The following is a 27,727-nucleotide window of genomic DNA, read 5'->3' as shown; positions in this document are numbered from 1 at the left end:
AAATGATCGTTTAATCCACTCAACAATTAACGCTTGCCATTCAATGTATGTGTGCGTGTGTGCTTGTGTGTTAAAGTGTTATGAAAAGACCGTTTGCGTATTCAACCTATAGCACCACCAGTTAATTATGGCCCATCATAAATCCAACACAAAGACGGGGCGTAGTAAATTTTAAATGCGAAACACATCACACAGCCAATTAAAAGCAACGACCTTGTTTCGATTTCGTACACAACCCATCAAATTTATTGCACCAATTGACAAACGCACACACACACGTACAAACACTCATGCATTTGTTGCATTGACTCGCATGCTGTGATGACGATTGTCTTCATAAAAGACATAAATCCTTCGGAGAGGATGATGGGGTCGATGGGTGTTTGTGTGTGTTTTTTTGTCCTGTTATTTCTTTTCCAACCGAACGCCTCCATTAGCAACAGTTTCACAAATTAATTGCTTCCTGTGGCATAAAGATGTGTGTGTGTGTGTTTGTGAGTGTGAAAGATTGAAAAAGGATTCCTTCTTGTTTTACGCCCAACGGGAAAGCTATAAAGGAATGGCAATTTTATCACAGTATAAACATTTGATTTCTGGAGTCAATCGGGCTCATCAACGGGTCGGTCGGCATGATGCTGGCAATAGTTGCCAGCACTTCCCCCATTAGAACACGTTTGTGTGAGAGGAAGAATAACCCACACACACGCACACACAGACTCGTACGTACACACTAGTTCATTTAGTATCGTTGCTATGGGAACGACGCGTGCCCGCATGAAACGACCGGAAAGACGAAAAGGTAAATATTTACCCAGCCAAACGGAAACTAGTTGCCGTGGGACAGAGGATCCCACGTTGGCTTTATGGGGGATGGCGCTAGCGAATGGAATGCGAACGATGAGGAACGCTATAGGAACACGGGGCCGGCACGAAATCAATCATCGTGTCACAAAAGTTTCCACAGCAGGGAGGATCAAATTTTGGCGCAAAAACTAACAAAATCGCTAAAAGTCGGCCGACGGACGGATGATGATATTTCATTTCGCAATCGTTTACCGAACGGTTAGCCGATATTTGCACTGCAGAGCCCATTATTATTGGGCCAGTATGATTGCGTGTTTTTTCTGCAGCACAGCGTCCTGAAGTTTTGCACCGGCTTCAGCTGTGCGATGACGATCACAAACCGTTGTTTGCCTTATCAGACGAGTTTGTTGAGGACTTTTTTGTTCCTCTTTCTCACAATTCGCAAGCACCTAATGCACACAGAGCAAGAGTCTAAAAATAACGATGCCATAAAAAAAAACACACACACACACACACGCACACGCAATCCTGAACCTTTCTCCGTTCGAGGTGCCGTACCTAATGAGGGATGATGGCAACTGGGACTCGATGGGGCATTGGAGTCCGCAATTTGCTTGCCCATAGGTTAACCACTTAATGGCGACAGGAAGTCCGTCCCGTGCGGACACAACGGACATGGGACACGGACCGGATTCCATTACTCCCTGCTTCACATTCAACCGTCCATGCCCTATTTGCTTGTCATTTGCCAACCAACCAACGCATGCAAACGAGCGGTCCTAATCGTGTGTTCAAGCTTTTGCATGGGGTAATTGGTGCAAATTTTGCCATCATCCAGCAAACACCATACACGCACGGTGGTACTGAATCGAATGTACTGAATGTTCTCATTGAAGGAAACTGGGTTGGTTATGGGGTTGCCTCATTTGTTGATTTGTTTCTTCTCTCCGAACCGGATCGATCCGTTCTTCCGCCCTTTCGTGCTAATCAAATCTAATCACACTCAATCTGTGTTTAGGATGCTGCCGAGCGCGCGGCCCTTTCCCCAAATGCTAGAAGATGGTGCAAAAGTTGGGTGGAAGGTGAAATTGGTTTATTAAAATCTTGTTGTTTGTTTTTCTTCCCCTCCTTACAGAGACACCTTCTCTCTATCCCTCCTTTTTTTCTGGCCATTAACGTTAACGTTAATATGTTGACTCAGTGCTGTCAGAATGGTCGGAAAGGTTTGCTTTCCCTTTTTTTTCCTAATGAAACTGCCATATTACATGAAAAATAAATCTCCCATGAATGGAGGACTGAGAAATATCACACGCCCATCCATGTTGGTAGCTGCCCCTAACGAACTGAAACAGTGTGTAATGAGATTCGGTGCAGCTCACAGCTCATTAGGGGGTTTTTTTTATTTTACGCTTCAGTGTGAGATTTTGTCGTCTCTCGTTTGCTGAGTCCACTAGGCAGCGGACACTTTGGAGGGCTGGGAAAATCTGTCTTGTACTTATTGTCCATACAGAAATAAGTATATTAGCAATTGGAAGCAACAAACTATTGGAGATTTTCCATTTTTTCTCTAGCGAATTACCTGCATTTTCTAGTAGATTAAATTCTCGTTGGTGGTTAAAATGGTTGTATGGTTAGCAAATAGCCTAACAACCAGGCGCACACGCGAAGGGCCACATGAGTTTTCAAAGCTTAACACTTCACTCTCGGTCTGCTGGTAAGAAATTTGGCCTATAGAAATATTTGCAACTCTATAGCTTCCGGGGAACATATATTCATAAGGCACCGTTCCGTTTTAGGCTGACATCCTGCTGGACAAGTCACGGTTAATAATATGTATTTTGAGTACGCTTTTCTAAATCTAATTCTATTATTATTAGAAGGAACCTTCTTAAGCTTTTTTTACCTTTTCTGCTCAGGAGTGAGCACAACAAGATGACATGACCAGGTCGCCGATCCGTTTCCAAGAAACTCGGTCCAAAGCCGGCAGTCCAAAACGTATGCTACAGATCGATTTGTTGGCTCATTTTCCTTGCTAAAGCCTAATGGTTGTGATCGATCCTTCCTTTTGATTCAAGGCACAATTAACTCACATCAATCCCATAAAAATTATTTAACTGTTAATGAATACGCATCCAACATTTATCTAGCGCTCATTCTCACAATTATTTTTATTTGTTTACTGCTAAGCACACCGAACACTCTACCAGTTGATTACACATCAACGCTACAAAGAACAAGGGGTGCGGAAAAAAAGTATAACACACCGACTAATGATAACTTTACAGGGTAACGCTTTTATCCTTCCGCATGTATGCACACTAACAACACGGACGATAACGGCAGGCCCGTGCTATGGCATTATCAACATCATCGACCATCGACCAAGCGAGCAACGCTGACATCATTCGCGACAGTCAGGCAGAACGTTGTCTTCGGGCTGTCCTTGTTACCGGTTTGCGCTTACCACCATTAAACGAATGCTCCTCTTCACGCTTACCGGAATGCGGCAGTGATGCGTGTCTTTATTGCATTTTTATTACGATTTACACGGCTCTCCATCGGTGCCGTATTTCTTTCTTAAAGCTTCGCGACCACCATAAAACCCAGCGCCCTCTATCGTGTTGGTGTGCTGGGAGATTGCACGCGACACACGTTTATGGGCTTTGGGTTATCGAAGCGAAGCCCATTTGGATGCCGTAGGTAGGTGCGAAAAACGGGCGCGAATCAGCAGTGCCACAGCAAAAGAAACAGAAAAGAAAACCCCCGTCCCCATTGGCAGCATATCCATTCGTCACTTTCGTTCGGGAGCATTAAAATGTAATAAATCACTCGTTCAACCAGTTTCTTATGATGTGCGTATGCGCGGGCCTTATCCGCCTTGTTTTGCCAGAGTTTCGCCGGTCTCGGCACGGGGTTCGCAACCGGGATTTCGGATGCTGGTCAGCTAAGAAATCAGTCACCAGAGCTAGGCGTTAAGTTGATAGACAACTCGCCTGCTTTATTCCAGCATGACGATTATGGTTGTACTATGAATAGGGCAATAAACGGAACGAGCGGATCACTCGTAGAATATCAACGATAAATTCGTTGTACTATCATGTGGAGCTAGAACGTGTGCTTGTGGTGATGATGATTATGATTTCAATCAAGAAAATCGCCAATCTTTTACTTAATTCCTTGTACATAATAGTGGATGAATTGGTATGATAATTTTATTACCATAAAAAGCAATTAATTTGCTGCATTCGGTGTGAGTGCATAAAACACCAGGCGTCTCCATTGTCGAGATGATCATCCTACTGATCGTCAGCTAACAAGCGGTAACATTATTAAAAGTATAATTCTCCTAAATGGATAATTTGTTTCAAGGCCTTATTTCACTTCAAAAAAGAACTCTGCGCAGGATTTCGAAAGATTATTAAACACTTTCGGTGAGGCTTGGTCCAATTTATCCGTCGCATTAAAATGCAATTTCAAAGCACTATAAAGTGGACCTCAAACGGGTTTATTACAAGATAAGTATGTATTTATGTACATCGCTTAGCCGTGTGTGTGTGTATTTTTGAAGCTGCTCAAGACGTACTCTCAACGACAAATGGGCTTGAAAGCGATGCTTTGGCCGGATTATTATACCATCTTTCTTCCTACTTTAATCCGTTCTAAGCCGAGTAGCAGTAGAGGAATGCAACTTGCACAATGAAGAGGACGTTCGTCGTTGAATGTATTTGAATGTGTGTGTATCGGGGGGGAGAAAATGCAGTATCTTTTCTTATTCTGTAGTATGTATTCGGTACAGCATAAGGTTTTTTTGAATCAATTTAAAGCAGTAAAAATATTTTATTTTCGTATTTTATTTTCGTATTTTATTTCAAATTTATGCCTAACTTAACAAAGAATTATTTATTGGTTTTCTTACTTTTATAACGTTTCTTACTAGTTTTCAAATAAAATTGGAACTACATTCTAGTGGCAATTCAACCCAAAAATACCAAAGCAAGAGGTTAAGAGACCATAAAATTATTATTCTTTTTATCACTTCCCATCTTCTTCGTCTCCTGTCACGTGCTTATACTACTCCTAACCTTAAACAAATGTGCCTATTCTTGGTTCGCAAATTTCGGCCGTGATTAAATCATCCGTCCTCCCATTCAACGCATCGTTTGACCTATATTCCCTGTTAAGCGTACGCTCGGCATGAAGCAGCTCCACACACACACACAAAAGACAGAAGAATTACCATCGAAACGAGAAAGATAAATGTGCATAGGCGTAACCGTATGGAAAACGGTTTGGGCACGTTTCACGTCCCAGTGTACGCGTGGAAAACTACGTTTACCCCCATTGCGTTTGGCCAGAACGTTGCAGTGAAGCTGTATTGCTTATTATTGTCCATTAGATACACGCTTTGCCGCTATTGCCCAAAACGATCCCAGACCGCAATTGTACGATTCCAATTTGCTGTACATGAGCGGGACAATGGGGCTTGCCCGTACAGCCAGGACAGTCGTACCGAAGTGGGACACCAGATGACAAATGATCTCTATCGGGTTCGGTGTTTGGAAATCGATTTATCCTGCGTTATTATTATTATGCGCACGGTAACAAAACTGAACGGTGACAGCAATGTATAATGATCATCGATCGGGAAGGGAAGCAAGCACCATGAGTTGTTTATTGTGATTTGTGAAAGGAAAAGTATGCACAGGTGTGATATGATGGAATTGGTTCCACACTAAAAAAAAAAACTAGCAGAACTGAATAATTAATAAGGATTGTTTACGGCGATCGGAGCTGATTAACACGGTGATGAAAGGATTGATCTAATCATAAGGTTTATTGGTTGCAACCTATCAACATGTAGTAATAATGAAGAATGATCTCAAATAATCGAAAATAATCATCTAGCCCTTGCTGTGTGCGTGTGTGTATGTAACTGTATTTTAAGAGATTCAAAGGTATTTAGTATTGTTAAGCCTTGTTTCATTAAAGGGGTTTCGCGGGTATAACAAACAAGTTCATCGAGCAAGTTGGCGTTTTCGGGTATATTATTGATTCAATCTGTGAGATAAAAATTTCCATCCAAGTATCCATAGCTCAGGCAACTGTCCAGATGGCCTAGACGTTTTGCAGCACCGGTTGCTTGGAACAAAAAACGCCTGAGTCTAGTATACCTGAACCGCTCAATATCTCGAAGAATATGTTCATTATATCCTCCAAAGTCCTAAAAATACTGCCAACTGTATTCGTGTAGTTAGTCTAGTGAGCTCTGACCCCGTGTAGAATTTTTATCCACAATCGTCGCTAGTTACACGACTTAGTTTATCTACTTTTCATTTCTTTCTTTTTCTTCTCTTCCCTCATTCAATCACGCTCACCACACATACATCACGTTACATTCGTGGGCCAATAAACAAACAAACGAACGAACAACAACGACGACCCACGACGGATTAAACTGTCATCTGTTGTTGCCAATTGATATTATGATAACAAACAAACCATCACATTAAACCGTCTTGAGCTTCCGTCGCATGTGTGTCTCTCTGTATGTGTGTGTGTGTGTGTGTGTGTGTACCGAACCGATACCGCAAAACCCTAAATCTTACAATTCTATTACACGATCGGGCATGTGTTGTGACGCCATAGGAAAAGCATTTTCCACTATGTACAAAGCTGGTAAGGTTCTTCCTACGGGTCCTGTGCCCCTTGTTGTTGATGTTGTTCGTATCCTTCTGTTTGCCACTCCCTTCTTCTTCCTGTGCTCTGTGTTGGGACACTCTACCGGACCGGTTTGTTTGTCCCCCTTTTCCTGTGTGGAATGCTGTTGCATTTATCTTCGCTCTCTGTTTGTTGTCTTTTCTGGGCTCGGCTGCTTTTCTCTTCCTGTTTGTACAAGGCACCTTTTGAATGTTTCCCATTTTGATCTTACTTCACCATACATATCTCTTCTATTTTCATTGAATGTGACCTTTTAATTGTTTTATTAACTTACTATTTAATTCTCACTTTAAATTACTTTATAATGAAATTTTCCTATAATAATATAAGCAATTCGAAGGTCATGAAGCACAAAGTGAAATACACTTTTCAAACACCAATCAAGATTGCATACCTTTGGGCGCCTTTAGTCTTCTTTTAAAACACGTTGCCCCTTAAATTATGCAATTCAAAATACAGAACGTTAAACAGCTTACTTCATTGTGGCGAAAATATAATTTTTGTTGATAGGTTCATCTTTCAAATACGAGCGATAAATTCATCGGTTTTAATTTGAACATAACTATCAGGAAAAAAAATATAAAAACTTTTGTAGGAATAAATAATCATGCTCGCCTGGATAATAAAAAAAAAGACTTAAAAAACATTCACCTTCTTGTTCTTATCTCATCATGTTACTATACTAACTCTCTGCTCGTTCTTACACTTGATCTCCAAGGTCGCACTCTGTCTCGTTCTCTATTTCATTCTCTACCGTACCAAGAACCCTTTACTCTGCAACACTGAAATCTGTTGCTTCTATTATCCCTTTTTTACTTCTCTAAAATTACTGTTATTGACACTTATCACGTACAAAATTAATCCACTTAATCGTTCCTTGTTCCTTTTTACACTCTAATTTACAGTGCACCCAAGTCAACTAAACCGTGGATGAGCAGCTCGAAGCTAAACTGTCGCGGTGGCAATTCGCCCGGCCCGCTCGAGGCGATCTTCTTCGGGCCACAGGTCGGTAGCGGTGCTAAATGTGGCGGTGGTTCGGCCGGCCGTTTGATGCATGCCCGGAACGTCCACAAAGAAATCTGTGCCTTGCTGCTGGGGGCCCTGGAATCGCTCCGGCTGTCGTTGCAGGAGTTCTGCACCGTGCTACCCCACCAGTGGACAGCGCTGACCGGTTCGACGCCCCTGTCCAATCTCGACACCGAGCAAAGACTGAGGAAGCTATCCGATTTGGCCAAGGTATGCCGAACCGAGCCAAATTAGACCCCGTCCCGGGGTTGCTTTTTTAATATCTCATTTCGATCCGATTCATTACAGCTATTGGACACCGAAGACGATCTAGCAGCACGAGCAAACTCGGACATTGCGCAGCTTTGCGCGGAGTGTATACTTTACTGGCGGCGGGTACTGTCCGCTGCCACGCAACCCGCCGTTCATGGGCTGTTGGCGAAGAAACATCATACCCTGCGGGTGCGCCGCTTTGCGGAAGGATTCTTTGTGATCGATAATCCGCGACATCTGGCGAGCGGGTGTTATGATTCCAACTATCAAAACTATGTTTCGATCTGTGAGATGGCACGTCGATCGCGCTATCTATCATCTTTGCCACCCCTACCGGTGCACTGTACACCGCTGGATGGAGATGCAAACTCGTTACCACTTATCTTCGAGGATCGTTACACCGATGCGAACGAGTACGGAAAACGGCGATCAGGCAGTGAGCCTCATCTGAATGGTACTGGTGTGCTAGGTGCTGCTAGCAACACTGGCCAGTCAACGCTTGTGAAACCACCGAAGCAACATCACCATCCACACAAGATCGCTCCGATCGTGACTAACACTAGCAAGGAATGTTCGTGTGGTATTGCAACCTGTTATGTGGAGCCAGTGCCTAAGATCTGTGGCAGTTACATGGGCATCATGACACCACGGTACGCTCTCGGAGGGGACATACTGCAGGCAAGTCTCACTATAACCCCAGCCGCAGCTGCCTCACAAAATGGGCTGTGTCCTAAGGCACTGTCGCGGCACTCCGTTTCGACGCTGCTCGATCCAATCCCGATGGCCGACGTCTGTACCTGGGACCAACAGTTTAAGGGCATTTACACCAGCGGTGCAGCAAGTGGACTCGCCGGTGGCACATTGCCGACTCGGCACAGTAAATCGCTCGATCAGCTTGAACTACAAACGAACGCTAACTCTGCTTCGTTGCCAAGGCAGCATCTTCATGGTACGACCAATGTGGCCAACTACAATGGGTATGCGGCTCAGCAATCACAGTCCCATCATCAACAGCAGCAGCAGCAACAACAGCAGATAGGAGCTTTTCACCATCAACCTCAGCAGCGACAACCGATGCTGTACCAACATCCTGGCCAACAAACGCAGCAACTGCAACAGCTGACTGGAGGTGTCGCTCTTCTGCAGACTCTACCCAAAACTAAACCAAAAAATCCGGTGCAAGCGGAGGATCTACTGAAAAACATTACCGAGTTTCGGGAAAAGTACAAAAATCCGGGTGATCCTCGTAAGATGATCCATGCCGGTGGTACTGCCACACACAATCCTACCTACGATCTGCAACAGGACGCACTCGGCATGTCTGCCCTCCTGAACGGCTATGCGAAACCATCCACCGGTGACTATCGGCACGAATTGAAGCATACGCAAGGCACTCGCAGCTCCCAGCGCGATCACGGGAGTCACCGTGATCCACCCCATACCGGTGCTCCGATCAACACCACCCCAGCTGGTGCTTATTACAATTCGCTTCCCAAAGGTGCCGGACTGGGTGCGCCACGAAGCTCCTTCCCACCGGTGCGCAGTAAAAAGCAACAGCAGTCCAGCTCCACCTCGCTGCCGACTAAGTCGGCCTCGAATACGATTCCGCGCAGCAACTCGTCGCAACAGTTGCGCCAAACGGCTCAAAACAATGGCCAATCGATGTCGATCAGTGGGGGCGTAAACAGTGCAACGTTGCCACACCGGTCGGTAGAGTTTTCGCGGATACGTGTCTCCGACTTCAAGCAGCTGGTACACGGCCAACAGAGACGCAGTACGTCCAATGGGAGCACGCATAAAATCGGTGTATCGGGCAATGGAAGTTCGGCAACCAACGTTGGAAGAGATTCGAGCAGTTCGGGTACCAGTCCTGAGATAACGCCACGGACTCGCAACAAACAGCGTCGACTACTGTCTTCTGCGAGTGTTCCTTTTCAGTTGGAAAATCTTGAACTGGAGCCGGTTGTCGGGGGTGGTGGTGTTGGAGGTGTGATATCGGGAGCAGGAGTTGCTGCCGGCGCTGCTGGAGGATTCAGTGAAAGTCTACCGAACCTTGCTCCTCCTCCGGCCGCTTTTGCTAGCGATTCACCACCAGGTCCAAAAGGAGGTGCTACGTTTCTACTAAGAAGGCGCCATTCAAGCAGTGAGTCGACGTCCTCGCTAAGCGAACAGTCTGGCTGGGTGTCGAGCCGGCGTAGTAGTGGCCCATCAAGTCCGGACACGTTGCGAAACGATCAGCGGGTGGTGAACGGTGAGCAGCTCCGAAAGCGGCTGCTGAAGCTACTGAACGAACAGCCCCGGTTAGTTGCCGACCGTAAGAACAGTACGCCTTCCTCAACGACTGAGTTCTTCGCACGAAGTAACCAAAGTTCGATGAAGTCAAAGCCAGGTTTTGGGCCAGGCGATATGCTTCGAGGCGCTTCGGTACAGACGGAAAACTGGAACAATCTCGAAAAGGAGTGGAATGATTCGCGGGCACGTGCGATAGCGAATGCCGCGAGTGGACCGTACGGTATGGTAAGTGGGAAACGCGCCCCGGACGCAGTGGGAGATTCTACGACACGGGAAGAGATAAGCACGGCCGATATAAAACCTCCCAAACGGACGAACAAGAAGGAAAAATCAAAGTCAGACTTTGATCTGGCCCACATCTCGGACTATGTGTTTGATGATTTGCGACTACTTCCACCGCAACAGTTCCGGGATGTACCGCCGCCACCGGACGAGTTCCGTGATCCTCCTTCGTTTGTTGACGATATTTCGAGCAAGAACAACAAAACTGATGGGGCAGAAAAGCAACGTTCGTCCTTGGTGGCTCCACTGGATATTCCTCTACCGACAGAGCGTCCACCGAAGCCACCGAAGGAAGAGCAGCAACAGCAACAGCCTATTCCACCGGCTCCACAGCAACCGCAGCAGCAACAGACACAGCGGCAGCAGATTCAATACTACGCCACGCTCCCCAAGAGCCATCCTCCGGTTCCAATGACCCCACTATCAGTCATATTTCAACCGCAGATCATTACTGCACCACAGCCACATCAACAGCAGCAGCAACAGCAACATTATGCCACTCCGCAGTCACTTATTCAACAGCATCACTACAGTAAACCCTTAAGCAACCAGGGCTACATGGGTCCCGGCGCGGCACAACCCACTTCCAAGCCGAAATGTGAAGTACAGGCCATTGATAACCCACTGTATCACATCTACGAGGTGGTCAAAACTCCCCGACCCGTCATGAAATCGCAAAGCTCAAACGAACTGGCCGCTATAGCGAAATGTGCCGAAACCCTAAACAACGCAAACGCTACCAATCTGTGTACCGTTGCCGTAGCAACGCAGCTGCAACAACATCAACCGCCGATGGTTCACAACGGGAAATCGCAGTACGTACCACCAACGACGGTAGCGTCCTCTGTTGAGCGGAAGGCTTCGGTGCGAGAAGCACAACCTCTACCACCCTCCACCGCGTCCGAACCGGTTGTGTCCGGTTCGGTACGTAGGAAAGCGAACGAAACCGAGGACGATCCAGACGAGAGTCCAGATCGTAAGCGTGTCGATCCACCGATGCAGCTGCTCGAGTTTGAAAAGTGTCGCGAAGAGTTCCGCAAACAGATCAACTACTCCGGTTCGATCTATTCCGACTTTCAAAAGATGGCATCGGAAATGCCCTACTTTCACATTGCGGACGAGTTCCGTGCGTTCTCGCCGGCCGGTCTGCATCTGGTGATCTGCGTGCATGGGTTGGATGGAAATTCGGCCGATCTACGGCTGGTGCGCACCTACCTAGAGCTTGGGCTGCCCGGTACGCATCTGGAGTTTCTTATGTCGGAACGCAACCAGGGCGATACGTTTTCCGACTTTGACACCATGACCGACCGGTTGGTGGCGGAGGTACTGTACCACATCGAAACATATCAGCTCAATCCGAGCCGCATCTCGTTCGTAGCGCACTCGCTCGGTACGATCATTGTACGGTCGGCGCTGGCGAGACCTCAGATGCGACCGCTACTGTCCCGTTTGCATACGTTCCTTTCGCTGTCCGGACCACATCTCGGCACGCTGTACAACTCGAGCGGGCTGGTCAATATGGGTAAGGCGACCATTTTTTGGTTTATTTCGTTTGAGCGCCTGAAATTATGCAATCTTTGTGTTAATCCATGACATACTACAATGCTTTAGAATAATTTTATCTCAACGATCGTTTCTGGTGTCATTTTTATTTACCTTTTCTTTATCCACCCATCCAGGGATGTGGTTTATGCAAAAGTGGAAAAAGTCTGGCTCTCTGCTGCAGCTGTGCCTGCGTGATGCTGCCGACCCGCGCCAAAGTTTCCTCTATCGGTTAAGCCAACGAAGCACTCTGCATCACTTCAAAAACGTGCTGCTGTGCGGATCGTCTCAGGATCGCTATGTTCCTCCACATTCGGCACGGTTGGAACTGTGCAAGGCTGCCGTACGAGATCAATCGAATCTCGGGATTGTTTATCGGTAGGGAAAGCGATCTCTTGTGAAAACATTCATCAAATCAGTACTAATGTCTGTCGGTTTTTTTTGTTTTCCTTTACAGTGAAATGGTACACAACATCATAGCGCCCATGCTGGCCCGACAGGATCTTACACTGGCCCGGTTCGATGTGCACCATGCACTACCACACACGGCCAACGCGTTAATAGGACGAGCGGCACACATTGCCGTACTCGATTCGGAGCTGTTCATCGAGAAGTTCTTGCTGGTGGCGGGATTGAAATATTTCAGCTAGCCACTGAATGGCAACAGCCGATGACGGCCTGCATCTAGTCGAAGAGGATAGTTATGTCCAGGTGGAATGAGATAAAGTTAAATGAACGCCCTTATGGTACGACACTAAATGAGGTATGAGAATGTGAAACGAGTTTTTTTAATTATTCGGAACGACATACAAAATATAAATCTTTTAAGTATATCTTTACTTGAGCGAAGTAGCAAGGACAGCAAGATACGGCGAAAGAAACAGGAATTTAAAAAGTGTGAGAGTGATACAAACCGAACTCATTCAACAGGGTACGAATTGAAGTAAAGAAGGATTGCTACTCTCTACTACTTGTCGAAGATGTCTAGTGCAACGGTTACAAGAGAGGCCGTTACCCAGCAGCAAATTTTTCTTCCTCACTGCCAATACGATTTTGGGAGTGATGTGTGTGCCGAAGACGAAAAAGACGTTAATAATGCTAAGTTTATAGTATTTTAGTTTCTTGTTTTTGTGTTGATAAATTTCAATGATCAATTATATTGCATATAAATGGACCAGAATGCTTTAGAATGCGAGCTCCAACTGATCAAAATATTACAAAACAAACCAAACATCAAACAGTTGCAAAACGTAATCAAAATATACTGTATCATCTTCTCCCACTCGCGCCCTATCTATCTATCAATACACACAGCCAACCAACCTGTGGATCACACATTCGTAAAGGCGAAAATTGAGACTGACTTAGTTTCGATATCTACTAAACGATATTGCTTTCTTTTAGCTGTTTCTTGGCATTAGACACAGCGCACTAGCGCATCGGACGAGAAGTGTGTGTGTGTGTCACCATTTTCGATTGGCGAGCAACTTTTTACTTTTAGATAGAGTGTTCTCGTGGTAGCAACGATATTTAAACCAATAGTAGTGCTTTTTTCGGAACTCTTCTTAGAATGAAACGAAGGTAAATTAACGAACTCTACTTGATGATATTTCCCATAGGGAACTGTCTGTTTGTGGGTAATTGTGTGTGTGTGTGCAAGACGTGTACGATTAGTATGTAACATTAAGGACAAAAAAAACACTAGGTTAGTTAAATATCATCGAGTACAGGGACGCACACCGAAGGACACAGCAAAGCACGTGTGGTATGTGTGTGGTGAAAAGAAGGGAAGCAAATGAACAAGCGATTTTTCTTTCCAAAAATTCATCATTATTCGATAAAGACCGTGTGTTTTGTGTTGCATGCTTTAGTCACTTTTATAAATCGGAAGCAATGCAGATGAAATTTGCATTATCGCGCCTGCAAAGTATGCAATTTGCACCGCGCAACCGTCAACCTGTTGCTGCTGTGCGTACTAGATAAAGAAAACAAAAATTCTCAACAAACTCGTTGACAAACTACTCCACTGTTTGTCAACGTAACACAGTAACACACCAAACATTTTAAGCGCATGCATCAGAAGGTTGTTCTTGCGTTGTGTTCATCGTACATAAAATAAATCAAAATCAAACAAACAAAAGAAGGTAAAATGTGTAAACCGATACTAGACAATTTTAAATAAATGGCTGTAAACTTAAACACTTCCTTGTTTTTCTACATCTCGTGCCTAGGTACGATTCTTGCGTTCAAATATGTATGTATGCGTGTGTAATCTCATGAAATAGGTGAAATAGTCAATTATACGATAGTTAAACGTACAGGAAATGACATAAAAAGGAACGTGGTTTGATTGATGAAGCATATGGAAAGCAACTTGTGATTAGGATACGATCGATACAGTTAGTAACATGGAAAGCTACATTGGTTTTCATTTCTAGTATTTTCTCTTTGTTTAAAAGGCATTTAGCAGAGCAGCAGTTTCGTTTAAATAGAAATTTGGCGTACAGTGTAGAATGGACAAACAAGTAAACACCAATTTCTTACCATAAAAAAGAAACTCAAACATGAAATGAAACAAAAAATGTGTTGCAAAACCAGACACAAAAGAATTGAGGAATGTTGGAAAGGAAAGGAATAATAATTAATCAAAAACAGATGCTAAGAGAAACAACAACAAAAAAGCAGCAAAGTTTGTTTAAATGTAAGAAAAAAGAAAACACAAAACACAGTAACGTATGAAACAAAATAAGATGAAATGAATTGAATATGATTAGGCAACAATGAAACAATGAGCAGTTGAAAAATTTGATAGAGAACAAAAAACACGAAAAGCAGAACCGCACCGCATTCAAAACCCCCGGATTGAAACCAAAGGAATAGTGACCAAAGATGATAGAACCACAGCCCTCTAAAGCAAGCTCGGGTCTTGTGTGGTGTAAGTACCACCTTAAGCCATGTTAAAAACGCAGGGTTTCGAGAACGATGGCTGGGAGGCACTGTTTTAACAAGAGTAAAAAAAAGTATCGCCATTAGTATGTATCACACTGTTACAAGGAAGTTGATGTTGAGAAGGCAAGAGGAATTGTTAGCGTGGGAAAGGTTCAGGAGGGTTGAGCGTGTTTTGATCGCACAGTTGATCGCAAATTGAATCCTATCTACTTCTATTTCTACTACCATGCATGTCTACCACACCATGCTTTTCCGATTATATTTTTTATCACCACTGTACTTGTTGAGCGTTTGAACCTGTTGGAAGGCATATAGAGTGTGTTAAGAGAACCGCTAGCGGTACAGATAGTTTGTTGCTGCTAAACCTAGGCAGAGGAATAGATGTACTCACAGCTAAAAGTTGGATCGTATATAGAATGAACTCAATAAACAGCTAAATACAGGCCCTTATCTTGCTGAGATGTGAATAAAATGGCTGACAGAATGATGTTGATGTGTAGTTTGCATAACTTCAGGCGCAAACCAATACGCCTGAAGTCATGCAAATCGCATGCCAATCCTCATGTCAGAATGTACAATAGTCACTACGAGCAAGGTAACAGCTTGGACATGATTGCCCGCATTTCCTGTTTCAGCTCCTGTTTCGCACTTACATGTTACGTTACAGTTAAAACATACTCTCACGGGATGATTAATGTTGAAACCCAATAACGAACACGTGATCAGAAAGCGCAAAAAGGCAGTTCATTGTGGCTGATACTGGAATACGATAGAGAAAAGGAAGCACAAGCCATGGTTTTTGGAAAACACAGTACACCGAAAAAGATTTAACATACCCAGTGGACAGACAGCAAGAACGAACTAGAAAATTTATGGATTTTCCGTAAAAGTAATGAAACTAACCATTATATTAAAGAAACAAGTTTTATGAAGCTATCCTACCACACACACAGTCAAAGGATCGTATAATCAAACCCAAACTTAGAAACTCCGAAAAATAGAAACCTATTTAACGTAACAGAACTAAAAAGTAGCAAAATAGTTAACGTAGAGGCGACGAAAACAGAAAACATAATAACAAACTGAAACAACACTAATAAAACCAAGTGGAAAAGTGGAAAACGCATAAGCAAAGATCAAAACAACATAACACTCAAACGATATAAACGAAATAGAAACAAAATTAAGTGAAAAAAAAAAAACATCGTACATAAATACATAGACCATCATCGTAGGATGAGTGCAGTAGTATAGTAAAGAAACAGAAGAGTTATGTTGCAACTTTCGTTCTCAGTTTCTGATTCTCTTTTCGAGCTTCACCGTATCAGCACCGATTCATGATTTAAATGAGCAGGAATTAAACAAAACAAACAAAAAACAAAAAGCTTACATAGGGAAATGTAACACCAAGTGAAACGAAACAAACCCAATCCAGTTAATGTGTGTTTAACAATTGAGGTATTAGCGAAGCATCGGAGAAGCTTGGGATCGAATCAAAACAAACAGGTAAATCAAACAAAGCTAACAAAAAAAGAGCGGAGGGATTGCTACAGGAAGAGAAATCGAACACAAAACAAAACTGGACTGCAAAGAATGAAGCGACTAGATTTCATTCATCATACCGATAGATGCGAATCTTATGTTGATGATACAAACAAATGAGATAAAAATAAAACTTTATTCAAAAAAAATAACCAATCACGAGTTTTTATTTGAAATTGATTGGGATTAAGCAAGATTATTTTTCAACTATTTTTATAGCATACATTTATGTGAGTAAAATATTAAAGATAATCAAAACTAGAAGATGGCAAAAATAAAATTAAACAATGATGAAATCTACGCATTAAAGTAAGGGTAATTTTAACAAAAATCATATTCTAGAATTAAGACTATTTTTCCAGAATATGCCAGCATTTCCAGAACATACCCGAAAGTCACTGACTCACCCTGTACGACTTTTCTCGAATATTCATCCGTCTGCATCAACGCTCGCTCTCGCTCTCTCTTTCTAGGATTTTCGAGAGCTCTCCGGGCTGTTCGCGAGAGACGGGCTTTCAAGTATATAACCGGCGGAGAGAGCGCTCGGAGTTCATCAGTTCAAATCGAACAGCGCCAAAGCAAACGGTTAAAGCAAATCTCACAGCAAGCTATTCCGCATTTAAGCGAACTCCAAGCGCAAGGACAATCTATAAAGAGTGAAGTGCAAGTGAAGGAAGGACCTTTTTCCTACGAGCGTACAAAAAACTATAGTGAACAGAACAGTGAAAATGTCGATTGTACCGATTTTCTTCCGCAACTGGTGGGACGACGAGTTTGATCGTCCGCTGTGGAACTCCCGGCTGCTGGACCAGCACTTCGGTGGCGGTGTGACCGCGGATGACCTGCTGAACGTGATAGCATCGGTGCCGGATCGTCGACTACAGCAACGCCATCACCATCATTTGCATCCGAGCCGGTATAACCGTCCGTGGCACAGCTCCTGTGTGGCCACCAATCGGGACACGGGATCTACGGTGAACGTGACGGGTGACAAGTTCCAGATCAATCTGGACGTGCAACAGTTCTCGCCGGAAGAGATCTCGGTGAAGTACGTGGACAAATGCATTGTTGTGGAGGGCAAGCACGAGGAGAAGCAGGACGAGCATGGCTACATCTCGCGACACTTTGTGCGCCGCTACATGCTACCGAGCGGTCACAACGAGAACGATATCGTGTCGTCCCTGTCGTCCGATGGCATCCTGACGATTACCTGTCCACGGAAGGAGATTGAGCAGAAAAAGCCCGAACGCGCCATTCCGATTACGCACACTGGACAGCCGGTGAAGAAGCTGGCCGCAGGAAGTGCACAGGATAAAAAGGAGGGAGAGAAAATGGAGCCATAAGCCTGATAATTCTTAATTCCATTACCATTAATTGTTTCAATATGTGTTAAGTGTAATAAATTATTCAACAATCACTGATAACTTAAGAAATTTGTTGCAAAAAACGTTTTTAAAAGCATCCGAATGCTTGGGATAGTTGGAACAAAGATAAATTGCATGAAATTGTTGCATTTAATTGATTGAAAATGTACTTTAAAACATTGACGATGGCAAATCACTAATTTTGGAGAATGAAATATTCTTATAAAAAAATGTTAAACAAAGGCTACAAAAAAAGTAAAGTTTTCTCAAGAGTTTACTAAATAAATTACTATTATCAAGCCTACAGTCATGGCCCGGTGGTGTTGTAGGCTACAGCGGCGCCGGTCTTCAAACGGCAGGACCGAGGTTCAAATCCCATCCGGACCCTCCCCCCGTAGTGAGGAATGACTAACCAACTACGTGGTATCGACAAGTCTAGAAAGCCATTTCGATGTCTGGCATGACCTTAGAGGTCGTTAAGCCAAGAAGAAGAAGAACAAATTGAAATAGTGATTTGTAAGTCGACGAAAGGGGAAACTCTTATTGTTTGCTCATTAGCAAGCACTTATTGATACAACGTTGTAGGATAGCCATTTTTTACTAGAGGGGAACGGTCCTGGTGGGATTCCAAAAAAAAAAAGAAAAAGGCAAAATCATTTAAATACTGGCTACTCACTACCACCATCAATATAAAATTTTAAGAGGAAATGGAATTGCATTGACAAATTGGTACTTAATAAATTAAATAATTAAATTACTTTTTGTTTATTCTACATTTTCTAAAATTTAATTTGACACGATTTTCTTAATTGTATTATATTACGCATTGTGTAATATGTTACCTAGGTTAATACTTTTTTGTGGAGTTTTTCCCATTCAAAGAAAATGAAGGGCTTCGGTTTATTCGAGATTTAGATAAGAATTACGCTAATCATTTAAATTTTGACCATTTTTCTTCAAAGATGAGAAGCCATTACATGGTAAGGACACGGTGTAGTGATTGGCGCCTAGTAAAAACGTCCTTCCAACTCATATAATCTTGGTTAATGCTGGCTGGCTGGATCAGGTGGAGTCAAACCGGTCGGAGATCGAATGCAGCCGTGGATGGAGGACTGCAGCCCTAGGACCGAGGTTTCTGGATACGAATTTACCACCTGGCCATGTCCACGCTACGTGCTCAAACCCTGAGCAGGCCAAGAAGAAGTCTTGGTTAATATTCTGGCTTTGCTATCTGCTAGTAATTAAAGGCACTCCATCATCTGTGGCAAAATATGTTGGGATAGCAAAAGTACATTTATCAGTCGAAGGAGGCATATTTCACATTATTTTTATATATTCACATTAAACGGTATGAGTCAACGTTTAGTTGCAAGTGTAATTAAGCGTCTTGCATTGAGAGAAACAGCTAGTAAAAACTAAAATTAAACATCACACTGCATCCTCGTTAGTCGAATTAGAAAGCGGTGGTTAATTTTAATCACATTGCTTATTCAATCGGGTTAATGGCCCTGCTCCAATGACTCAGCAGCTTCCCTCGCAATTACAATGGCTGTTGTGACAAAAACTTCTCTGCTCGGTCTGGTTTAGTTGAGTGCAGTTTTGAGCGGCGTATTACATTGTTGCATGAAATTGAATAAATATTTACCTGCATAAAACAATCAGCAGATAAGAATGTAAGAATATAATCAAACGTAGGTTTTCTTTCACCTCTTCATCTACATCATTGAAACTACAATTTTGAATAACACACACTTAAATTATTAATTTATTGAACACTTAAGACATAACAGGCAGTTTAAATTAAATATCGTAATGATGCAGACTTATGATTCCATATTCTCTCCCTCCTTCTTGCCCTGTGCCCCGTTCGAGACAGACTTTTCGGCCAGCTTCTTCACCGGCTGTCCAGTGTGCGTAATCGGAATGGCGCGTTCGGGCTTTTTCTGCTCAATCTCCTTCCGTGGACAGGTAATCGTCAGGATGCCATCGGACGACAGGGACGACACGATATCGTTCTCGTTGTGACCGCTCGGTAGCATGTAGCGGCGCACAAAATGTCGCGAGATGTAGCCATGCTCGTCCTGCTTCTCCTCGTGCTTGCCCTCCACAACAATGCATTTGTCCACGTACTTCACCGAGATCTCTTCCGGCGAGAACTGTTGCACGTCCAGATTGATCTGGAACTTGTCACCCGTCACGTTCACCGTAGATCCCGTGTCCCGATTGGTGGCCACACAGGAGCTGTGCCACGGACGGTTATACCGGCTCGGATGCAAATGATGGTGATGGCGTTGCTGTAGTCGACGATCCGGCACCGATGCTATCACGTTCAGCAGGTCATCCGCGGTCACACCGCCACCGAAGTGCTGGTCCAGTAGCCGGGAGTTCCACAGCGGACGATCAAACTCGTCGTCCCACCAGTTGCGGAAGAAAATCGGTACAATCGACATTTTCACTGCTCTGTTCACTATAGTTTTATATGCGCTCGTAGGAAAAAGGTCCTTCCTTCACTTGCACTTCACTCTTTATAGATTGTCCTTGCGCTTGGAGTTCGCTTAAATGCGGAATAGCTTGCTGTGAGATTTGCTTCAACCGTTTGCTTTGGCGCTGTTCGACTTGAACTGATGAACTCCGAGCGCTCTCTCTGCCGGTTATATACTTGAAAGCCCGTCTCTCGCGAACAGCCCGGAGAGCTCTCGAAAATCCTAGAAAGAGAGAGCGAGAGCGAGCGTTGGTGCAGACGGATGAATATTCGAGAAAAGTCGTACAGGGTGAGTCAGTGGCTTTCGGGTATGTTCTGGAAATGCTGGCATTTTCGGGAAAAGTCTACAATATACAAAATTTATGATCAAATGATTGGGTTAGTCCGATGGTGCATAGTTCTGGTATATTTGTTTTTTTGTACTTGTTCGTGTTGTTATAAAATAAAATTCTCCTTTGAATGGTAAATGTACAAAAATGCGCTATTTTGGCTGCGACAACGTTATGTCAAATAGTGAACGTTCCGTCAAAAAGTAGCTCGTTGTGCAGACTCTCGTATTGGATCTTCCGCTGTCTTCCTGTTTCTCAGCGGTTTCACGCTTCTGCCATTTTCTCTGCAACTTCCTGCTGACGAACACTTCTGAACGCTTGGCACCAAATCAACGCGAATTTTCTGTCGCCATGTAGTACAGCAGATTGTACTTGCATTTGGATATTACTCTGCACGGTAAGTTAGCTTAAGAATTGATCCTTCGAAACTCCGCGAAACGAGTTGCTTCGGGTGGGTTTTATTAATTCGTCCCAAAGAGTACCGTGAGCAGCACAGATAGGGGGTGATGCTTGCGGTGTGTAGAAATCCTAACCTCAAAACGGGTGGTTACTGTAAAATGCTATCTTTCGACCCTCTTTGCAGGAGAGCGTTCCTTCCTTCGTTCCGTTCAGAGAGCAAAAACACACACAAAGTTACAAAAGCGAGCTTGAAATAGTGAGATTTTTCGGTACGGTTTTGACGCCAAGATGTATCTGTACAACTTCATCTTACAACGCGCCACCGGCATCACGCACGCGGTGCACGGAAGCTTTGCCGGCACCAAGTTGCAGGAAATTTTGCTTGCCAAGGGCAAAGGGTTGGAGCTGGTACGGCCGGACCCGAACACGGGCAAGGTGCACACGTTGCTGCAGACGGAAGTGTTCGGCGTCGTGCGCTCGTTGATGTCCTTCCGACTTACGGGCGGGTCGAAAGGTAGGTTGGCTTGCGTTTCCTTTGTTTTCCTTTGGTTCGATTGATTAAATGTGCCATCAAGAGGGGTGTGTTTCAATCCGCCCGGTTGGTTTTGGCCGATCCATTCTTGAATGGATTATTTTCTTGTGTGTGTCCCCTAGATGGGTGAAATGGAATGTTCCGCTTTGGGCAAGCTGTATACGGAAAAAGGTATTTCTTTGACAGTTTTGACGACTGGTTTGAAAGTGAGGTTAGGGTGATCTGTCAAAAAAGGGTAAAAATATTGTACGGCGTTTCTTGCTTCGGGCACACGTTTCCTGTCCTAAACCGGGCATGGAGTGTAGTGTGCTACGAAAACTCACGATGCGCCCATAGCAAGCTAAAGATCCGGACGCATGTCGCTTTTGAGGCTGCTGTTCGTATCGCACCTTGAATTGAAACTTGCGCTTACAATATCTTCCAAATGAATATTTTCCTACCAAGTCTCACAACACTGTTTCATGTATGTTTCTCTCTGCATTTACACAGATTATGCCGTGATCGGTTCGGACTCGGGACGCATTGTGATCCTCGAGTACAATCCGGTCAAGAATCAGCTCGAAAAGGTACACCAGGAAACGTTCGGCAAGTCAGGATGTCGGCGTATCGTTCCCGGCCAATATTTGGCCATCGATCCGAAGGGCCGCGCCGTCATGATCGGTGCAGTCGAGAAGCAGAAGCTTGTCTACATCCTGAACCGCGATTCCGAGGCTCGGCTTACCATTTCATCACCGCTGGAAGCGCACAAATCCAACACACTCACCTACCATATGGTTGGCGTAGACGTTGGCTTTGAGAATCCCATGTTTGCATGTCTGGAAATCGATTACGAAGAGGCCGACACAGATCCGACCGGTGAAGCGGCCACCAAGACGCAACAAACGCTCACATTCTACGAGCTCGATCTGGGACTGAATCACGTGGTGCGTAAATATTCGGAACCACTGGAAGAACACGCCAACTTTCTCATATCCGTACCGGGTGGTAACGATGGTCCGTCCGGTGTGCTGATCTGCTCGGAGAACTATTTGACGTACAAAAATTTGGGCGATCAGCATGACATCCGCTGTCCGATTCCACGCCGCCGTAACGATCTGGACGATCCGGAACGTGGCATGATATTCATCTGCTCGGCCACACATCGCACCAAATCTATGTACTTCTTCCTGGTGCAAACAGAACAGGGCGATATCTTCAAGGTAACGCTCGAAACTGACGATGATGTGGTGTCGGAAATAAAGCTAAAGTACTTCGACACGGTACCACCGGCAACGGCCATGTGCGTGCTGAAGACGGGCTTCCTGTTTGTGGCGTGCGAGTTCGGCAATCACTATCTGTACCAGATCGCTCATCTGGGTGATGATGACGATGAGCCGGAGTTTAGTTCGGCGATGCCACTCGAGGAGGGCGATACGTTCTTCTTCGCACCGAGACAGCTGAAGAATTTGGTGATGGTAGACGATATCCCGTCGTACGCACCGATTCTTGGCTGTCAGGTGGCGGATTTGGCGAACGAAGACACACCGCAGCTGTACTTGGCGTGCGGTCGGGGACCACGTTCCTCGATCCGGGTGCTGCGACATGGGCTGGAGGTATCGGAAATGGCCGTCTCGGAGCTGCCTGGTAATCCGAATGCTGTGTGGACCGTGAAGAAAAGAATTGATGGTAAGTGTTGTATGATCGTAGCCAACACGTGGTGGCATATCCATTCAAATATTTACAAAGTTTTTTGAGGGTTGTAGAAGACAAGATGTTCGAAATTCGTAACTTTTTCGGTCTTGCAATTCCGTGGCATGTCTATCTGTTACCCTTAAAAAGCACTTAATCATTAAGGTAAATTTTTTGAAGTATGATAATAATCCCAAAAGCTGGTGTTCGTCGATATAAGTTTGTCACAACTAAACAAAGCTGGCGGGCAAACCGCAGTAATGTGTGGAAATTTCGTTTCCATGCATTACTTTGCCCGTAGCCTACTAGGTTTAGCCAAACATTACCAAACATGAGTAGAAATTGCAATCACAAACACCAGTTTTCCTCTCATTTTCAGGCATTGTGTGAGAGAAGTGTGTTGGGAAATGTGTGATCCAATCGTACAAAAACACATGCACGCACACACACTTTTAAAATGACAGTTGGCCAGTAGGTAAGAAGAGCGATACATTTATGATAGGAACTACAAATACGCGTTACTACCACAGCTAGGGCACTTGTAAATGTGAATCCTCCACCATGTGCGTGTGTGTTTGGATTCAATGAGAGAAAAACCAAGCTAGGCAACAATTCTTATCATGGGCATAATTTTCAAATTGTGCCTCTCGTATTGATTGAAGGATCTGGTTGACGGTTGTGTGTTCCTGTTCTGCTTTCTTTCTTCCAGACGAATTCGATGCGTACATCATCGTATCGTTCGTGAACGCTACGCTGGTGCTGAGCATTGGCGATACGGTCGAGGAAGTGACGGACAGCGGTTTCCTCGGCACGACACCGACGCTTTGCTGCAGTGCGCTCGGTGATGATGCGCTGGTTCAGGTCTATCCGGACGGCATTCGGCACATCCGGGCGGATAAGCGTGTGAACGAATGGAAAGCGCCGGGCAAGAAAACGATCATGAAGTGTGCGGTTAATCAGCGGCAGGTCGTCATTGCGCTTTCCGGTGGTGAGCTGGTATACTTCGAGATGGATCCGGTAAGAAGGAATTTCACTTGTTTCTCGAGGTCTGTTGAATATACAGGTCTCGTAATATGCGTGGTGTATATATTCAACAGACCTTGACTTTGTCCCCTTTAGACTGAAGTCATTGCTCAGTCGATGCACGATTTTTGGTCGTGCAACTGAAATTGTCACCCTATTCATATATGTCAAATCCCTTACAAAATTTGAAATAATCGTACTGCCAAAAATCCTACGACTGAGTCTCAAGCCTTCCAACCATTTTTCTGATGATATAATTGAACCCGAATGAGCTTTGAAGAATATATTTCAATGTGCCCTGCAGTTCTGACCCAATCTATTGTTAATGGTAGGCATATTAACTAATTGTTTGCCGTTATTAACTATGTCGTCTATTTCTCTTTCTAGACCGGTCAACTGAACGAGTACACTGAGCGAAAAAAAATGCCCAGCGAAGTCATGTGCATGGCGCTCGGATCGGTTCCCAGCGGTGAGCAACGGTCGTGGTTTTTAGCCGTCGGTTTGGCCGACAACACCGTACGCATCATATCGTTGGATCCGGCCGACTGCCTTTCGCCACGCTCCATGCAAGCCCTACCCTCGGCGGCCGAATCGCTCTGTATCGTTGAAATGGGCACGGTGGAAACGTCCGACGATGACGAAGGCATTACCACCACTACCGGCTGTATTTATCTAAACATTGGTCTCACGAACGGTGTACTGCTACGCACGGTGCTCGATCCAGTGTCGGGTGATCTTGCCGACACACGCACACGCTATCTTGGCTCGCGACCGGTTAAGCTCTTCCGCATCCAGATGCAAGGCTCGGAAGCGGTTCTCGCCATGTCGAGCCGTTCCTGGCTGAGCTACTACTACCAGAACCGTTTCCATCTGACACCACTCTCGTACGAAACGCTCGAGTATGCGTCCGGCTTTTCCAGCGAACAGTGTTCGGAAGGTATTGTGGCCATCTCAACCAACACGCTGCGTATTCTGGCACTCGAAAAGCTTGGAGCCGTGTTTAATCAAATCACCTTCCCGTTGGAATACACTCCCAAACGGTTTGCCATCCATCACGAAACGGGCAAGCTGATCATCAGCGAAACCGATCACAACGCGTACACGGAGGAAACGAAAACCATACGCAAAAAGCAAATGGCGGACGAGATGCGGGAAGCAGCTGGGGAGGATGAGCAGGAGCTTGCGAACGAAATGGCGGACGCGTTCATCAACGAAGTGCTGCCGGAGGATGTGTTCTCGTCGCCGAAAGCCGGCACAGGCATGTGGGCATCACAGATACGCGTGATGGATCCGATCAACGGACACACATACTCGAAGGTGCAGCTGGCACAGAACGAAGCCGTCCTTTCGCTGGCCCTCGTACGCTTTGCCGTCGATCAGAAGTGGTACGTGGTGGCTGGTGTGGCGAAAGATTTGCAAATTAACCCGAAAATCAGCAACGGTGGCTTCATCGACGTGTACAAGGTGGACAGCCAGACGCACCAGCTCGAGCACATGCATCGCACGGAGATTGATGATGCGCCCGGTGCACTCGCTCCGTTCCAGGGTCGGCTGCTTGCCGGCATTGGCAAAGTGCTCCGTATCTACGATCTGGGCAAGAAGAAGCTGCTGCGCAAATGCGAAAACAAACACATTCCCAACCAGATCGTCAACATCCAAGGTATGGGCCAGCGGGTGTACGTGTCGGATGTGCAGGAATCGGTGTACTGCATCAAGTACAAGCGGGCGGAAAATCAGCTCATTATCTTTGCCGATGACACACATCCCCGGTGGATCACATCGGCCACACTGCTCGATTACGATACGATCGCGACGGGCGATAAGTTTGGCAATATTGCCATTCTCCGTCTGCCCCACTCCGTCTCGGATGATGTGGACGAAGATCCAACAGGCAATAAGGCACTGTGGGATCGTGGTCTGTTGAACGGTGCTTCACAGAAGGCGGAAAACATTTGCACGTTCCATCTCGGGGAGATCGTAATGTCCCTACAGAAGGCAACCCTTATCCCGGGAGGATCCGAATCGGTCATTTATGCAACGATGAGCGGAACTGTTGGTGCACTGGTACCTTTCACGAGCCGGGAGGACTTTGACTTTTTCCAGCATCTGGAAATGCACATGAGAAATGAAAATCCGCCCATGTGTGGACGGGATCATTTGAGCTACAGGAGCTACTACTACCCGGTAAAGAATGTGATGGATGGCGATTTGTGCGAGCAATTTACGTCGCTAGATCCGGCCAAACAGAAGAGTATTGCTTCGGACCTGGGACGGACGCCGAGTGAGGTGGCGAAGAAGCTGGAGGACATACGGACGCGATATGCGTTCTAAGTCATGCGTGTGTCTGGGTCTTCGGAAGCAACAGATTCCAACAAAACGTAAGTACCATTTTTGTGGTTGTGTTTTTATTTCTTAATGCAAAGATTTCCAGTTCCACAAATAAGTGTTTCCGAAAGTAAGTTTCTTGAAGAGATTTAACACGTTCGTTGCATTCAAATCTGCGACAAATTTAATTAAAGTGGACGCTTGTTTTTGGATCTGGAAAAATCTTGCTTAACTGGAAAAATATAATGCTGATTCTAAATGTGTATTTATTTTTTCTTTCAGGTTATACGCCTATACTATGTGTCTCCGTTTTATTTCATTCAGCTTGAAGTGGTAAGTTCTTATGTACTATTATTGTCTTACACAACAAGTATGATTGTTAAAGATGAAGACCTTTGGACATTTCTGAATAATACATTTTACTAAAATTACCATTAGTCTTATGTTTTGCCCTTCGTTTTCTTTCAAACAGTTTATCCTTAATTTTCTTCCCACTTTACTGTGTGTTGGTGGATGTGTGGCACATCCGTTGGAGAAAAACGGAAACATCGTGACTGATTTTAAATTTGTATTGATAGAGAAAGGTAAGAATTAATCAAGCTCCTCACTAGCATGTTTATGTTATTGCTTAGGTTATGTTTCTTTGTACAACATATCTTCGTGATGATCTTTACATCGTAGCAAGATAGACTTTTGAATTCTCTTGATATAAACTACAGTAATACTGATTACGAATCATAATATACACGTGCTACAAACACACTTGATGTATGAGATTTATTTACTAATAAATGATTTTATTTTTCCTCCATTTCCTTTCCAGCTAAACACATACATCGTTCATTGCTGCGCTGTGCTACGGATATATCCCTTTATGCTCTGTTTAAAATTGAAGTGCGAATTGCGAATCAGCTGCTGTATTACAACATTAATACCAGGTTGGTTCATGATCAATTTTCCACCAGTTTCTCTAGTTACCCTTTTCGTTTGTATGCTTTCCATATATTACCGTGATGGTTGAATTTAATATACTCTGACGCCTTATTATGCTCAAGGTTTAGAATGAAATAAAAACTCTGCTGATATTATATGGGAAAAAAGTAAGAGAAGCTTTTACTTTAGAAGCAAATGACACTGTTTTTTTTTTCTTCTAATCGTACCTACTATTTCTTTTGTTTAATTTCCAGATAAGCTTACC

General features: G+C 44.5%; 5 protein-coding genes across 6 annotated transcripts in view; 3 read left to right on the top strand and 2 right to left on the bottom strand.

Annotated features, from left to right (window-relative positions):
- LOC126561298 (uncharacterized) overlaps window positions 1–12,614 on the top strand; it is a 34,771-nt gene extending 22,157 nt beyond the window's left edge. Inside the window, exons 4-7 of the mRNA XM_050217345.1 lie at window positions 7,428–7,758; window positions 7,837–11,896; window positions 12,054–12,294; window positions 12,374–12,614. Coding sequence (XP_050073302.1) covers window positions 7,428–7,758; window positions 7,837–11,896; window positions 12,054–12,294; window positions 12,374–12,566 — 4,825 coding nt within the window. The 3' untranslated portion in view covers window positions 12,567–12,614. The remainder of the gene's footprint in view (window positions 1–7,427; window positions 7,759–7,836; window positions 11,897–12,053; window positions 12,295–12,373) is intronic.
- LOC126562004 (motile sperm domain-containing protein 2-like) overlaps window positions 1–27,727 on the bottom strand; it is a 332,954-nt gene that overhangs the window by 112,667 nt on the left and 192,560 nt on the right. The gene's annotated exons all lie outside the window — the stretch shown is intronic.
- Window positions 17,114–17,755, top strand: LOC126563025 (protein lethal(2)essential for life-like). The gene has a single exon (XM_050219632.1). It carries the CDS (start codon window positions 17,136–17,138, stop codon window positions 17,748–17,750), a length of 615 nt encoding a protein of 204 aa, XP_050075589.1. The 5' UTR covers window positions 17,114–17,135; the 3' UTR covers window positions 17,751–17,755.
- On the bottom strand, window positions 19,550–20,228 carry LOC126563010 (protein lethal(2)essential for life-like). The gene has a single exon (XM_050219617.1). It carries the CDS (start codon window positions 20,219–20,221, stop codon window positions 19,595–19,597), a length of 627 nt encoding a protein of 208 aa, XP_050075574.1. The 5' UTR covers window positions 20,222–20,228; the 3' UTR covers window positions 19,550–19,594.
- On the top strand, window positions 21,261–26,536 carry LOC126561434 (splicing factor 3B subunit 3). 2 transcript variants are annotated; one of them, XR_007607062.1, is made up of 4 exons: window positions 21,261–21,495; window positions 22,003–23,178; window positions 23,561–23,656; window positions 23,891–24,033. XR_007607062.1 is itself a non-coding variant. In XM_050217572.1 (4 exons), the coding sequence occupies exons 1-4, from the start codon at window positions 21,270–21,272 to the stop codon at window positions 26,533–26,535; spliced, it is 3,654 nt and encodes a 1,217-aa protein (XP_050073529.1). In that variant the 5' UTR covers window positions 21,261–21,269; the 3' UTR covers window position 26,536. The 2 variants fall into 2 exon arrangements, 1 of the variants encoding a protein (XP_050073529.1); XM_050217572.1 differs by lacking the exon at window positions 23,561–23,656 and adding an exon at window positions 24,592–26,536 and having other exon boundaries at window positions 23,891–24,198.

This window comes from Anopheles maculipalpis, chromosome 3RL (genome assembly GCF_943734695.1).
Source record: "Anopheles maculipalpis chromosome 3RL, idAnoMacuDA_375_x, whole genome shotgun sequence".
Taxonomy (NCBI): Eukaryota; Metazoa; Arthropoda; class Insecta; order Diptera; family Culicidae; genus Anopheles; species Anopheles maculipalpis.
Note: the sequence above shows the minus strand (reverse complement) of the source record. Positions and strands in the feature narration are given on the sequence as shown.

What these genes read in the sequence shown, in the direction of transcription:
- LOC126563010 (XM_050219617.1), bottom strand. Translation starts at nt 20,221, where the DNA reads ATGTCGATTGTACCGATTTTCTTCCGCAACTGGTGGGACGACGAGTTT.
- LOC126561434 (XM_050217572.1), top strand. Translation starts at nt 21,270, where the DNA reads ATGTATCTGTACAACTTCATCTTACAACGCGCCACCGGCATCACGCAC. An exon ending in ACTTACGGGCGGGTCGAAAG is followed by an intron (nt 21,496 to 22,002) that starts GTAGGTTGGCTT and finishes GCATTTACACAG; the next exon opens with ATTATGCCGTGATCGGTTCG. An exon ending in CGTGAAGAAAAGAATTGATG is followed by an intron (nt 23,179 to 23,890) that starts GTAAGTGTTGTA and finishes TCTTTCTTCCAG; the next exon opens with ACGAATTCGATGCGTACATC.
- LOC126563025 (XM_050219632.1), top strand. Translation starts at nt 17,136, where the DNA reads ATGTCGATTGTACCGATTTTCTTCCGCAACTGGTGGGACGACGAGTTT.